Raw genomic sequence first — 15420 nt, 5'->3', positions numbered from 1 at the left:
AACATCACAGGGCAGATGCAGCAAGAATCCGACTATGTCTCTTGACTCCAAATCCAGAGCACCATTCGCATCTCCATAGTGCCTCTTATCTCATTAACTAATTTATTTAAAATAGGTCTAAGAAAATATCTCACTTATGGACTGATCCTAGAACCATGCCTGACATTGGATAGATTCTCATTAAATATTCCGAGGGTGGATGAATGAATAAATGAGCAGCTCTATTTCAAAGAAGCCTTGTATATTCCAAGTAACTCTTAAGTTGCAAATGCACAGATTTGTATCACTGTGTCCTGATTTTTCACATATGGCAGAAATCACTAATCCAATCAGAATGTTCTTTCCCTCTTGGCTCGGGGCTGCTAGGATATGACACTATCAACTGGACTTAATTAAGCACTTGCAATAAAGCCAATTCTATCTCTTCTCTATCATAGCAGTACCAAGGGGAGAATGGCAGGGCGGGGGCGGAGGGGGGATAGTACCTCCATAACTTTATCAGCACCGGAGTCCAACGTAAACACACGATCCCACTGAAAATTACCTCCTCCCTATCCAAGCAAATCTCCACCCCTTCTTCCCAACCAGAGTGTCTCCTGAAGCCCTCTCACCCTGCAGTCTTAGGGGGTCCAAAGGACCTTTATTTTTGCCTTAGTTATAGTGCTAAGATGCCCTCAAGCTTCTCCTGCAGCCACCGTGCCACGTGTCAAATACTCTTACTCATATAATGTATTCAAATTATTATAAAACTTTTTTAAAGTTTGCAAAACAATTCATTTTTTTAAAAAATGCACTTCATCCTGTATTAATTATCTTTTGAAGTCTCCAAAAATGTAGTGAGTAGACGATTCCATGGGATAGCCCCAAGTTTCAATTTATAATTTGTTTGGTTCTAAAATAGGTTTTTGAAACTGAAATAGAATCTTAAGAATTATACCATCAGAGCCAGCCTGAAATTCTGCATTTGAATTCCAGCCCTCTGCTGAGTGTCCCTATGCCCTGGGAGAAAGGTTATCAAGAGACTTTCCTGAATACTCTATCCTCTTAACCTTATAGGAAATTTTTTTTTTTATCACAAAACTAATTTTATTATATTTTTTCCCACTTAAATTTCTTGGCTGAGTATCTTCACTGTCCCAATGACTTCTGGTTCTTATTTTCTTGATGGACACAATGTCTTTACCCTCCTTTGGATTTTCTGCATGTCTCTTAAAACCCCGGGTTGCTCTCTGCTCAGGTTCACTCCCCAGCTTGTTTACTGCAGGCTGGATTTTAACCTTCCTTGACCTCAGGCTCATGAAGTCTGAATTTCGTCTTACTCCTTTCTCTCTCTGGTTCTGAGTGTGGGTTCCCACACCTTCCTTGGCTCCCTCCCACTGTGCCTTGCTGGGCTGGGAGCTCTTACTCCGCCAGAGGGATCTTGAGCATGCTCTGCCTTCACCAACTTTGGAAATTCTTGCAAATATCTCATTGGCTGGCACAGATTGGCACTTGCTAAGGACTTAAAGACCCTAAAACTCAGAACCTCTTAGATCAAGATACAGAGCGGACTGGGAAGTATTTTATAAATAACAGTCTAAGATAAATTTATCACAGTCATATTTTTATATCGATGCTCCTCCCCACTCTTAATTATTATTAATAGATAAAATCATGATTTGAAGACTGATCTGTATATGTAGCAGAAAGAATGAGGAGTCAGGAATTCCAGATTCTAGTTTCTAATTTGGTCATTCACTAGCTGGTGATTGTGGGCTTGTCATTTCATCTCTCTGAGCCCAAATCTGCACCAGGGGTTGGTCTTGATTAGCATTTCCTAAGGTGGCTTGGTGACACTTCAGTCACAGAACTCAGAACGCTGCAGCCAAATGGCCTTTGAAATCACTGTATATTCTGTCCACATTGAAGGCTCTGAGAAGGCCTGCACAAGGGCACCTATTTAACTCTGTTGAATCCAGAAACTCCTTCGTTAAGAAACACCGATTGACCTACTGCGGCACTGGTGTTCTCAGCACCTACTCTGGAGGAAATACCAGACCGGATGCTCCCTGTGGTCCATTTTGGTCTGGTGTGGGGGTAACGAAGCTCGCTGGGCAGGGCCCTTGGCCACCCTCATCCCTACAGCAATCGAAACGGCTCTACCTTTATGTATTTTCTCAATTTAATATTTTATTTTGAAAATAAAGGCTTTGATTTGCTAAAACAAAAAACAATTTGGAAACCATAGGGATAACAACATCATAAGCCTTCCAATTCTTCATCTAACAGAACAGATAGAATAATATCTGCCCTTGGCCTTTGTATACCTCCTTTTTCTTAGAAAAATAAAGATAAAAACTAAAACTAAACCAGGTTTACAGGAGAATTAAATGAAATAATATACACAGAATACAGTCAGCCCTCTGTATCTGTGGGTTCCGCATCCATGAATTCAACCAACCTCAGATCGAAAATATTCAGAAAAAAATTCCACAAAGTTTCGAAAAGCAAAATTTTGATTTGCTGTGCTCTAAGTACTATGTAGATTCCACGTGAAGTCATGTATTAGGGATCATCGGTAATCTAGCAATGATTTAAAGTACACAGAGGAGGCCGGGCGTGGTGGCTCACACCTGTAAACCTGGCACTCTGGGAGGGCGAGAGGGAGGATCTCTCAAGGTCAGGAGTTCGAGACCAGCCTGAGCAAGAGCGAGACCCCGTCTCTACTAAAAATAGGAAGAAATGATCTGGACTAAGAATATGTAGAAAAAATTAGCCAGGCATGGTGGCGCATGCCTGTAGTCCCAGCTACTTGGGAGGCTGAGGCAGGAGGATCGCTTGAGCCCAGGAGTTTGAGGTTGCTGTGAGCTAGGCTGACGCCACGGCACTTTAGCCCAGGCAACAGAGCGAGCCTCTGTCTCAAAATAAATAAATAAATAAGTACAGTACACAGAGGGATGTGGAAAGGTTATATGCAAATACTACGCCATTTTTCATAAGGGACTTCAGCACCTGAGGTTTTTGGTATCTCTGGGGATTCCTGGAACCAATCTCTCATGGATACTGAGGAATGACTGTACTTAGAATTGTGCCTGGCACTAGGAAGCATCCTTAAATGTTTGTGGTTATTACTGTCACTGTCACTACTCTAAAAGCTATTCTAAGCTCAATCTCCTAGCACAAGGCTTGTCAATGAGGAAGCACTTTTTAAAGTACTTCCCTTTATTAATAATACTAACAGCAGCTATCCCTTCTTTGAGCCCTTACTTTGTGCAGGCTCCGTGCCAAGAGTTTAACATATATCATCTCACCTAATCCCTGGTGGGAAAAAAAGCCATAAGGTAATACTATTATTATCCTCATCTCACAGGGAATGAACCAAGGCCAGAAAGATGCTCAGTAAAAATGGAGAGTCTTGACTGATTAATGATGTCTGCCCTGGCCCCAGCATCAAAAAGGTGCCCAATGAGAAAGAGGGTCCCAGTTGATTAGCAATGTCTGACACAAGTGTGGCAGCAGGACAGCGGCACCAGAGAGACCCATGACCACGCAGGCAGTGAGCGGCAAAGCTGGGGCGCAGATTCAGCCGGAGAAGACCCCCAGCCTATGTGCTGCTATCTATGTGCAGCTCTTCAGCTGGCCACGATTTTCAAGCTCCTTGAGGTTTATGTCTTTCACATTTTATTTTTTTTCAGGGCCCCCATATAACCAAGTGCTAAACTGAGGTACATAGTAGATGCCAACAAACATCAATTCCCCTTAAAATGAGAGGGTAGGTTTTATATATTAACGCTTGCTTTGGGATTACTAGAACATTAGCTCCGTGAAGGAGAAATTTTTGCCTGTTCAGTTCGCCACTGTCTCTCCAGTACCTGTATTACGGAATCTGGCACATAGTAGGTGTTTGATAAATACTTGTTGGGTGAGTGAATGAGCGAGGTGCCCTATGAGCAATCACGTTTATCCCGTGACTGCGTCCGCGTACCCACCACCTGGTGAGCCAGGTACACTAACTATACCCATCTTACAGATGGCTCAGGGCCTCCCAGCCAGCAGGTGGCGAAGCCAGGATTTAAACCCAGTCTACTTGGCCCTGCTTCCCACGCTCATAACCAGAAAGCCACCCCTAAGGCTAAACCAGGCAAGAAACCGTCCCCGAAGCCCTGCTCACCTGCAGATGGGAATGGCAGGCATCAGCTGCTTGGGCCAAGAGGGCGGGACCAGCAAGATGGACTCGGGAGCCGAGTTTCTCCGCTCCTCCTGCTCGCAGGGCCCCAGGAACTCCACGGCCGGGTAGAGGTGGCGGGGCAGGCCGGCCTTGGGCGGGGCGGCAGACACGGGTGACGGGTCGGGGCTGGTCTTCCACATCTTGGGGGGGATCCCACAGGGCGAGTCCGCGGCCAGGCTGTTCAGGGCATCCATGAGGACGGCAGCGCCAGCCGCGGGGGGGTACCCGGCCGGGGCGCCGTCGTCCTGGGCTGCCGCGTGAGACGAGGGCTGCGGCGAGGGGCTCCGGGAGCGCTGGGGTGAGGCTCCGGGCAGCGGGGCAACCAAGGCCTCGGCACACGAATGCCTCCGCTTGGCACCAGGCGACGAGGAGCGGGAGGCCGGACGGGGCACGGGCGAGTGGCGGCCCAGGCAGCTGTCCTCGGCGAGGCTGGTTCGAGGTGACATTATTGGCGAGGTTCTGGGGGAATAATGAGCAGGGATGTTTTGAAACTGGGGACACAGGTCGTCGGGCCCGCCGTTATTGGGCGAGACGCAGGGCGAGGTGTAGGGGGAGAAGGTGTCGGAAATGAAGCTGGCAGAGGAGCCGCTGCTAGCGGGGCTCAAGCAAAGCGGCTCGCGGTAGCCCTCGAAGCCGGGCACGGGCAGCGTGAACCGCGGGCCGGCGGCCGCCCCCGGCGGGGCCGGCTGCTCCGCCAGGAGGCCAGCGTCTCTCACGCGGGCGGGCCCCCCTGCCTGCATCAGTTCGTGGGATGGAGTGATCTCGATCCGAGGGCTCAGGCCGGAGGCCCCCGCTGGCTTGGCCGGGCTCAGAAAGTTCTGGGGCCCTACCCTATCCGGCTCTCCGAATCGGCCGGGGGGCTCGCCAGAGAGATTGACAAGGGGGCTGTATGGCTTGAGGCCATAGTCCAGGACAACATCGGGGTATGCGAATCCGGAGGGTGGGCTGGCGACCTTATGTGCATTCGGCTCTTCTGGAAAGAGAAGGGGGAAGGGGGGTCTTTTTAAGCCTCTAAAACAGAACTCCCAATGCAGTGCAATCACAGGTCGGGCTTAGACTCCTGCTATTTTTTTCCAATCCCCACCGCCAAACCCCAAGCTGGAACCTCTGCCCTTACCCAGGAGGAAACCAAGGCTGCTCTGTCCCCGATCCCTTGGAAAGAGAGATTGAAGTGGAACAGGTTTAGGGGCAGGTGCTCCGAGCACCGCTGATCCCAGCTGCTCCTTGAACACTGCTGGGCAAATGCCTCGAACTTGGGTTTAAATGGAACCCTCAGGAGAAATGCATTTTAGCTCACAGCCCAGCCCCCACCCCCTACACCCGCAATACTTACCCTGCTACATAGGACTCCTCTGACTGTCCCTCTTGTCTGGGGTTAATTTGTTTCAACACTGGTGGCAACCCATTATGTGCATGTCCTAGCCCACGAGTGGGTCATGACCCGCAGTTTGAAAAACACTGCCTAGGCCTGTCTTGGTGCTCTGTGCCTGCAATACAGCTCAGGACACAGAGGGGGCGCTGCGTAGGACCTGCACGGCGCTCTGGGCTCCAATCCCAGAGGTTCACACCCACATATAACAAGAGGCTTAATTCTGAACCAGGATCCCTGACTCACGTCTCAGCTGTGTCATTTTACAGATGTGGAAACTCAGGCCCAGCAAGGGGAAGAGATTCCTTCACCCAAAGGCACGGAATTAGCAGGTTTAGAAATCCCACAGACGATAGGCAGGGTCACGGCTAGAGTCCCCAAACTATTAAAACCAGCGGACACAGAACGACCTAATCTTTTGCTGTCTACCTCTCCTGCCACCTCGACAGGACCCACTGGAGAATGGTGTTCAAGCAAATCATTCTACGTCAACTGCACAAGCACCGCCCTTCCCCCCTGTCATTTACTCTCTGCCCAACCCCTTCTTGGCAGACACCCTGCCTCATGGCACAGTCCAGGCACACAGGCTGCTTGGGACATTCCTGCGGAGTTAGGCAGGGAACCTCCTTCCTGCCACCCCTCACCCCACTGGCCTCCAGGGAACCCCACCCCGCAGGGACCCCTCCACTTCCCCATCAGCCATGCAGGTCAGCCTTGACTCTCACTAACCCCAGCTTCTCTACCATCAAGACGTGAACCAAATTCCCTGTCTCCCCAGCCTGTCGTGTCCACCCAGACGCCCTCTCCCACCCGGACTGCTACGGTTCCCTCCTCCCTGGTTCCCCCATTTCTACCCTTGCCCCCTCCTTCTGTCCTCCACACAGCAGCCTTTGAAATGTCCCTTCTCAAAACGCACCATAAAGGCCTCCCAACACTTTAGGAGGTCCTGAAGTGCCTAACGCAGCATGTCCCCAGCCCTGGCCTGTCTCGCCGCCCCCCTCCTCTCCCTACTCTTCCCCAGGCTGGCCCAGCAACAGCCCCCTGACACCTCGCAGTGCCTCAAGCAGCCCCTGCCTCTGTGTCCTCGGGTGTGTGGTTCCCTCTGCCTGGACACTCTGAGAGCCGCCGCCCTTAACTCCTCCCGCACCTGCTCTGCCTGCACCCCCTCACACTGGCCCATTGAAAAGATCACCTCCACCCCTTTTCCCTGTCATCCTTTCTCCATTGACACCTGTCAGCAGCTCACATCACAGCAGATATTTGTTCGTTTAGGGCATCTCCTGCTGCTCAGCGGGGGCAGGCACACTGCAGGTGGGTGTGTTGTAAATTAGAACACAGCCACGCCTGTTTGTTTGCCGAGGGTGGACAAAGCAAGCTACTGCAGGTGTTTGCACTTGGGCTGCAGTTGTGTTTGCTACCTGGCCCTTCGTAGAAATTCACAGCTCAGCACCAGACTCTGAGCTCCACTAGAGTGGAGCCATGTCTGTCGGTCTGTCGGGTTCTACATTGTTTGCCAAGCATCTACCACAGTGCCTGGCATCTGCCGGCCCTCCGAAAACGTTTGTTGAGTGGCTGAGAGACTAAGTAAATGAAAGAGTCACATCCAAGGGCCTGCCAGCCAGAAACAGGACCTCTTCCTGCAGTTGTATGACCAGCTCCTGCCTTGGGGGGCCAGGGGGACCACTCAGGCCAGTCTCAACCTCCCTGTGCCCTTTCTGGGCCATCCCAGAGGAAGTGCTGTCCAGGTTAGCTGAGTGCTGAGTTGATCTCATAGGGTCCAGATGGTGCCCCCACTCCTGGTGAGTGCCCCCAAATGGCTTCCACAGCTCTTAGGGTAAAGATAAATGACCTCAACTAGGCCAGCCTGGCCAGGCCCTGCCTACCCACCTACCCGCCCCTCTGTCTACTCTCTCCTCTCCCTCTCTCTGGACTCCAGGCAAAGTGGAGGTTTCAGAAAGCACCTAGCTCCTTCCTGCCTCAGGACCTTTGCACTTGCCGTTCCCTTTGCCTCAACAGCTCCTTCCCCACCAACACCCAGGTCCCCTCCTCTACAGGACTAAAGCCCACTCATGCCCACAAGTTTGGCTAAGGTGCCACGTACTCCTGGAAGGCCCCTGACCTCCTTAACTAGCTCAGGCCCCACTCACAGGTCCCTGCTCTGTTCTGTGCACGTCTCGCCATCCCAATTAAGTAACAGTGGAGTTATCCACTTATTGTCCGCCTCTCCCAACCTCCAGCCCCACCTCCACCCATCAGTAAACGCCATGAGGACTCTCTTGCTCCACACACTATCCCCAGCCCCTGGATGGCACCTGCCACAAAGAAGCTCTTCAAAAAAGATGTGTTGGCTGGCTGGGTGAATGAACGATGCAAGGTCAGAAAAGTATACGTGGAGTATTCAAATTACGACTCAAAGACGCTAATATCCAAACCAAGAGGTAGAAAGATGTAACCTCCAGAGAGGGCAATTTGGTAATATCTATCAAAATTTCAACACACTTGGAACCAAGTGATGCTACTTTTAGAAATTTATCCTGCAGATATACTCTCATCTGTGCAAAATGCAGTATGCATAAGATCAGTTACTGCAGTCCTGTTTGTGATCCCAAAGACTGGAAGCAAAGGGAAGGCCATCAATTTGGGAAGGGTGAAATCCTGGCTCATTCATACATTAGGAGACACGACAGCTATAAACAGTCGTGAGAAAGTGCTTTCTGCACTGATACGGAATGACCACGAGATTTAGCAGTAATAGAGAAAAGCAAGCTGTGTACAGTGTCCATAGTATATAAAAAAAAAAGGTGAGAGAATGTAAACACACACACACACACACACACACACACACACACACACACGCACAGAGCTGCTGGCTTTCTCTCAAAGGCACAGGTAACAGTGACCTCCTCCAGCAGGGGAACTAAAGAATTAGGAAACAGGGGCATGGCAGAAAGGAGACTTTTTGATTTCTATAATTATGTAAAGAAACAATTCCCAAAAGAAACATTTTTAATTTTATTTCATGGGTGGCAGGTGACATAAATGATACATAGTAATGAAACTCTGGTTTACAAAGCAGGAAATTGAGACTCTAGTCCTGCTCTGCCACTAATTATGTGACTCTAGAAAAATCCCCCACCCACTTGAGGGCTCAACCCCTCCGCATTTGTAACAGAACGGTATTAAACCGAATCAGTCTCCTTGGTTGTTTCTGGCTCTGAAATCCTTTGATTTTTTTCTAGCTAGCGTCTGTAGGGTCTGGAGTTCTTGTGAAGCTGCAGTTCAATGTAAGCTTGTATTTGAACTTGCAGGCACCCACACACACACACACATGCACACATCTTCCTAGCAGGGAACAGAGTATAGGGTTTTAATCTAGGAAAAGATCAATGTCAAATCCATGTCCGACAACATTCTGAGAATTCACTGCCCTTTAAACCAGAAAAACAAAACACAGAAAGTCTCTTAGCAAAACTTCCAGCCTTATCAGAAAAACTGCGTTGCATCTTATCAGAAACACACTCTCAGGGCTGATGTGAACAGTCCACAGAAATGCAGCCATGAAAAAACACATCACTCACACTCCCTGTGAACACTGAAAAACAGAAAGCTTCAGGTTGCTGAGCAAAAATATTTAAAGCATTTACATTGGTTTTAATTAATCCAAGCATCAGTTTTTCTTTCTTTTTTTTCCCCCCATCTCCCCAGGACCGAATGTTTAACAGCAAACAAAGAATATGAAGATAGTTAATAGTAATTCTCAGTCCTCTGGATATTTGACAGTAAATTTCATAAACGGTGCATCATTAAAATATTTAAGGAGCTGAGATTCCTTGCTATTTCTCCTTAAACTGCCACCCTTGCAGACAGCTCTCTGATACTCACTGCAACGCCCCCACAGCACTCGGTGAAATTAGTTTCATCTGAGAATCACCAAATTTTCTCAGGAGGGTTTCCAAAAATCTTGCTTTTCTTACTATTGGCATAATCTTTGCTCTATCCATGTACCACCAGTAAATATTATTTACTTAATATTTCTAGTATTTAAATTCACTCATTAATTTTTATTTTAAAGGGAAACTTTACACCACAACCACAAATGGAAAATCAGTGTCACCTCCATAAATAGAAGGTAGGGTAAAGATACAACAAAAATAAAAGTTACAGAATTCAAGTGAGACAGAGTGGCTGGCCAAAGGCTCAGAGCCTGAGGCTCACCCCCCACCTTAGGTGTATATACAGATGCTGAGTGCAGAATTTAATGAGTTTTGTCAAATGTTATCCACCCTTGTTACCACGACCATAGTCAAGATATGGAATATTTTTTTCATGACCCCAGAAAGTCTACCTATGTTGAAGGCCTGGAGATAGCAAGAAGAGAATAACAAGTGTTAGAAAGAAAGGTGTTCAAGACACAGTAAGTACCTTACTGAGACTCCACTCTTGACTCATTCAAAGACAAAACAGCACTGAAAAGGAGATTAGCTCTCCTTATATGCAATGTACTCAGTGGTGGACCAACTAAAACCATCTCACCTGCCATGGGAGGCACCTGCCAAGGAGGAAGAAGGTGGAAGCCATGGTAGTGGATTCAGAGGTCACTACTCTAGGTCCTCTGTGCCTCAGTGCCTTTGCACATGCTATTCCCTTTGTCCTGAATGCCCTTCCGTACCTCCTGATCTCATTTCTCCTAATAAGCTACTATTTGTCCATCATAATTTAACTTGGCCACCTCCTCCTGGAGGCCCTCCCTGATTCCCGAGGCTGGATCAGGGAGCTCTTCTTCTATGCTCCCAGATCCTACAGAATCCCATACTGAAGTCTATCTGTAGATTCATCTTCTGTCTACCCCTAGACTATGAGCTTTTTGAAGGCAGATGGGGGTCTTAAATCAATAGTAATAATAAATGATGCAGTAAAAGCAGCTAAAGTTTATTGAGAACCCACATGCCAGACACTGTTGTAAGCACATTTCAGGTAGTAAATTATTTAATCCTCACAGCAATCTACAAGGTGGGCACTGTTGGCTCTCCTTCCGTAGATGGGGAAACTGAGACATGCAGAGGTGAATTCGCGTGCCTGACGCCCCGCAGCTCGTACCCAGGCAGACCGGAGTGCATCGTCAACCACTGGCCCGAGATTCTCAACCTCAGAACAACCGACACTTGTGGCTGGATGATTCCTTGTTGTGGGGGCTTGTATGGTATTTGGCAGCATCCCGGCTCTACCCACTGGATGCCAGTAGTAGCATCCCTGCCCCTCTCCCAGTTGTGGCAACCAGAACTGTCTCCAGGCACTGCCGTCCGTCTCCTGCCAGGCAGAACCGCCCCCAGCTGAGCACCGCGGCTCAGTGCTGCACAGCCCCAGCTCGGCGCACAAGGCCTGCATACAGTCGAGGCCCAAGCACTGCTGGAAGCATCCACTCATGAGTCATGCCCTCAAACCTGAACTGATTCAGAAATGAGACATCTGCTCACCATCCGCCCTGGCAGGTAACACTCATCTAGGCAGCAGACGTCTGAATCCCTCATTATCACCCCTCCTGTCACCATGTTCCTGGGTTCTGGCCCAAAAGCTAGGCCTCATGAATATGTGGGGAGATCTCTGCCACTTCCAGGAACTGCAGGACAGAATTGCAGGAGAGGCCAGTCCCGCCCCCACCTGGGGGTCGGCAGAGACCCCAGTCTCAGGCAACAGAGCAGCACAGTGTCAAGGGACCCAGCTCCACTCCCGCCCCGGCTTACGACTTGGGGACACTCCACGTCCTCACATGGAACATGAGGGTGACGATGTCGGTGATGATACCAACCTGACAGTTGGTCTAATACACACAAAGCCCAAAACACACAGAATACTCAATAAATGGGGCCTAGTGAGTTATTATTATTGAAAGAATGATCTTTAAGTAAAAATTCTGTCCTTTCTCTGATATAGTTGCTCTATTTTACAACTTGAAAAGTGTCACACGCACTAGCCCCTGAGCCCCTTCAAAAGCTTTAAAAACGAGAAAAAAGGAAGAAATTTTTATAAAAATAAAATGGATTGGTCAGCACTTTGGGAATTCTCTTTTTCATCACAGATTCTGCTGACCTTCCGAAAATGCGTGAAGTAGCTAAAGAATGACTCCTATGCCGCCTCCAGCCCATGCTTTGTACTGCCCCCCCGGCTACCTGGGAATGGATCACCTAAATCTTACTAAAGTGTTAGTGATTCAGTGAACGACATGTCATAACAAAAATGTAACAGCTAACACAGCTACACTGTTTACTTAATACCAAGAATGCATCTAACATATATTAATGTTTGTCCCACAAGAACCCTGTGAAGCATATGACATGGTTTCCCCACTTTATAAATGTGGAAAATGAGGCTCAGAGAGGGTGAGCAATTTGCCCAAGGTCACACTTCTTCTAAGTGGCAGAGCTGGGACTCAAGTCTCTGGCAACCTGGCTCTTCTACCTGCCTAACCATTACTCTACCCCACTTCTTATAAACAGGGGCACCTTAACCCGGCACCTGGAATGAGGTTTCCACTGGAATAGGAACCGCTCTGGGGGCCCCACTGTCTCACTCAAGAGGTAGACTGCCCCCGACAACCGAAGACACAGATTCCTTTCTTCTGGAATGTTCACAACCCCTCTATTTGCCCCAGGATTGAGTCAAGGATTATTTTAAAAATCGCAGTCAGGCCACACGGCGGTCTCCGCCAGAGTCTCTCCTCCTCTTGCTCACCCCCACAGACGGACACACAGCCAAGTCTGAGGTGGCCACTCAGTGCCAACCCACCAGCCAACAGATCACTTTTGAAAAAAGGAACAGCAAGAGAACATCTCCTTCGCCGAGAGCTGCAGGCGGGTGGAATTTTCGGGAAGCAGAATAGAATGACCAAAATAGAAACCCAGCTAGGGAACCTAGAAGAGGCGGCTGTCCCGCGGGGGAGGAGGGTGCAGAGTTGAATGGTGCTTTCAGGTTTGAATGACTCGCAGGAGAGGAGCCAGGGCCTGGCCTCGGGGCTGGACGCCCCTCAGACGGTCAACAGGGCCACAGAGCCACGGCCCATCCCCGGCCAAGGTGATCCGACGCACCGCGCCATGAGCTCACCCCCGAGGTGGTGCGAGTCCCAGGCCCAGATTTGAGACATCACAGTCTGTCGCCACGGCAGCACTTAGGATGTCACAACCTGGCACGGAAGATGTGCAGCCAGAGGGAAGGGGTGCAGATGGACAGACCAATCCTGCCTCCTGCCCATTAGGGGCTGCAAGGAATTTACAAAACGGAGCTGGAAGGTGGATGGATTTTGCACCTGGCTGGCTTGCACCACCTGTGGGAAAGAACCTCTTTGAAAAGCAACGAATTGCATTCAAATAATCAATCCGACACTCGGCAAACTTTCTGAAGAGCCACCCAGACCCCTGCTCTCCCCCGCCATGTGCGCACGCACAACAGCAATTGGATTCCTCGTCAGTGAATCATGTGTGTTAATAATGACGAGAGTCGGGTTGTCACACCCTTCATTCAGAGGTGACACATACAGACGCGGGCCCTGAAAGTCGAGAAATTCCTTCTGGATAAATCAGGTCCAGAAATGCCAGAAAGGAAAGGAAGGACGTTTACCATCCTGTCTCGTCCCTGTGGAACCACTGGAAAAAGCCACCTTGAACGCTATGGTCTTTGCTGACCTTGCCCCAGCTAAGACAGCTGTCTGCTTCGCCAGACAGGGCCGAAAAAGGCTCAGCAGTGCTTCCCAGGCAGGCTGCCACGAAGGCCAGGCGCCCGAGACACAGGACCGGGACGACCCGCAAGCAATGAGGCTCGCAGACCGGCTGCTGGCACGGCCGTCTGCAAAAACACATGCGCCCGCACGCTGACACGTCTTGCTTTTGGAAAGGCGTGGAGAATGTATGGAATCTGCCACCCGCAGGCCTCAAGGTCACCTTTCGGATGGGGGCAGCAGGGCCCAGGCATGTGGCAGACACAAGACTCATCTCCATCCTCAAATTAGGATGGAAAGAACTGCCTCTTGCTGATTTAAAGGGGCCCTTCTGCCTTGAAGAATTCCAGAGATACTCCTGTTTTATTCATTCTGATAGCTGATGTTCGCTGTGCCTCGAGCTTTCACGTGTGCTATCTCTGCAGCATACCGCCACCTGGGAGGCAGGTAATCTCAACACTTCTGTGCTAAAGATGGGGAAACTGAGGCTTGGGGTGCAGGAAAACTTCAAAGTTCACAAAGATAGTTGGGACAGAGCTGGGATTCAAATTGAGGCATCACTTACATGCAGTAAAATGCATAAATATCTAATGTACATCTCATGCCTTTTTATGTACATACACACACTCAAGACGTAGAACACTTCCAGTCTTCCCAGAAGGTTCTCTGTGTCCCCCTCAGCCTGTCCCTCTCATCCAGGGGGAACCACTCACTGACTTCTCTTACCATGGACTGGGTTTGACTGTTCTTGAACGTCACATAGATAAAATTATACAGGATGGACACGTCTCACTTCTCTTGCTCAACATTACGTCCGAGCTTCATTCACACTGAGTGCAATAAGTCATTTCTTTTTTATTGCCATGTAGTGTTTCACCGTATGCACGCACCATACTTTATTTGTCCAGTCCCCCTGCCGTACTCGCTCTGTTTTTAAAGACAGCCATTTGAGATTAAACTTGTCATTTAGAGAGGTCTGTTTCTCACAGAGTAGACCACAGTGCACAACAGAGAGCAGGACTCGGGGTGGCTTCCTCACCAAAAGGAGAAGGAAAGATCTGGTCAGAAGAATTAACCAGAAATAGACTTCAGATAATCCTCCTGCAGGAACAGGGCTCGCCACGGCTAAACCCACCCGCTCCATCGAAGGCCCGCAGAAGGGGACATGGGCGGGGGAACATCCCTTCTTTTTATCCTCTAACCAACTTGGAAAAGGGCCCTCACCCTCACCCCTGCCACCCCGGGGAGCTGCGTCCCCAGCTGATCCCCACATCCCCGGCACAGCCTGAAAAGCCGATTTCCACTTTTCTTTCAGCCAACGTAAGATCCAAGTGGAAACTTCCCCTTGAAGACAGCGGGGCCCGTGTACCCCTTGGCCAGGGGCAGAGATTTAAAATTAATACCTTATTGACTGACGGGTTCTTTATTTATACTTTTCCCCAGGAGCTTTCATTTCAGTGCCATGTTCCCGGGGGTGGGCACACTTAATCAGCAGTCCCTGCCAATCCCTGGTTATTAAGACATTCTTCCCTGCTCCATGGCAACAGAGGTGATGTCACCCGTTGCAGATTGCAGACCTGCAGCCCACCTTCACAGGATTATACAGGTAAACAGCCCCTCTCTGCAGCCTTTAAAATAACTTCTGCAGGCATTTCAGACTTAAAGGGGTTTTTCTTTCCCCCTCAGTTAACACTCCCGCTTTTGCAGGCATGCCCGAGCAGGTCTGTTTTGATAAGGACCTTTATAAATCCTGAGCTTTGCAGGCCATTTTCTTCCCCTCAGAAAGTTCACCCAGGCATGGCTCAATTAAAATTCACATGAGAGGTTACTGGCTTTTAGAAATGCATTTTATTAACTAAAATTGGCCCAGCTGAAAAAATGCTCTTTCCCAAAACTTCAGATTTGAAGGTAGGGAGGGTCCCAAATGCCAACTCAGGAAAAGCAATGTCCCTGCTCTGTGCATAGCTTATAGTCTTCCTTTGGTATATTTCTTTTGCAGAGAGGGGAAAGAAGCATTAAAGAGCCAAGGCACAGGGCTTTAGATCTAAATGCCAGTTTACAGGAAATACAGGGGACAGAGGAACATGTTAAAAGACACCACAGGGGTACAACTGGCAAAATCCAAAGTGGGGAGAA

The 15420-nt window shown here is 49.2% G+C and overlaps 1 protein-coding gene across 5 annotated transcripts in view; it reads right to left on the bottom strand.

Annotated features, from left to right (window-relative positions):
- NFATC2 (nuclear factor of activated T-cells, cytoplasmic, calcineurin-dependent 2) overlaps positions 1-15420 on the bottom strand; it is a 149126-nt gene that overhangs the window by 111201 nt on the left and 22505 nt on the right. For 3 of the 5 annotated variants that reach the window (XM_012656909.1, XM_012656908.1, XM_012656907.1), the window contains exon 2: positions 4151-5180. In XM_012656909.1, coding sequence (XP_012512363.1) covers positions 4151-5180 — 1030 coding nt within the window. The remainder of the gene's footprint in view (positions 1-4150; positions 5181-15420) is intronic. The other 2 variants (XM_012656910.1, XM_012656911.1) reach the window with 1 other exon arrangement.

Source organism: Propithecus coquereli, unplaced genomic scaffold (genome assembly GCF_000956105.1).
Source record: "Propithecus coquereli isolate 6110/MARCELLA unplaced genomic scaffold, Pcoq_1.0 Scaffold527, whole genome shotgun sequence".
Classification (NCBI taxonomy): domain Eukaryota; kingdom Metazoa; phylum Chordata; class Mammalia; order Primates; family Indriidae; genus Propithecus; species Propithecus coquereli.
This window is presented reverse-complemented; position numbering and strand designations above follow the sequence as displayed.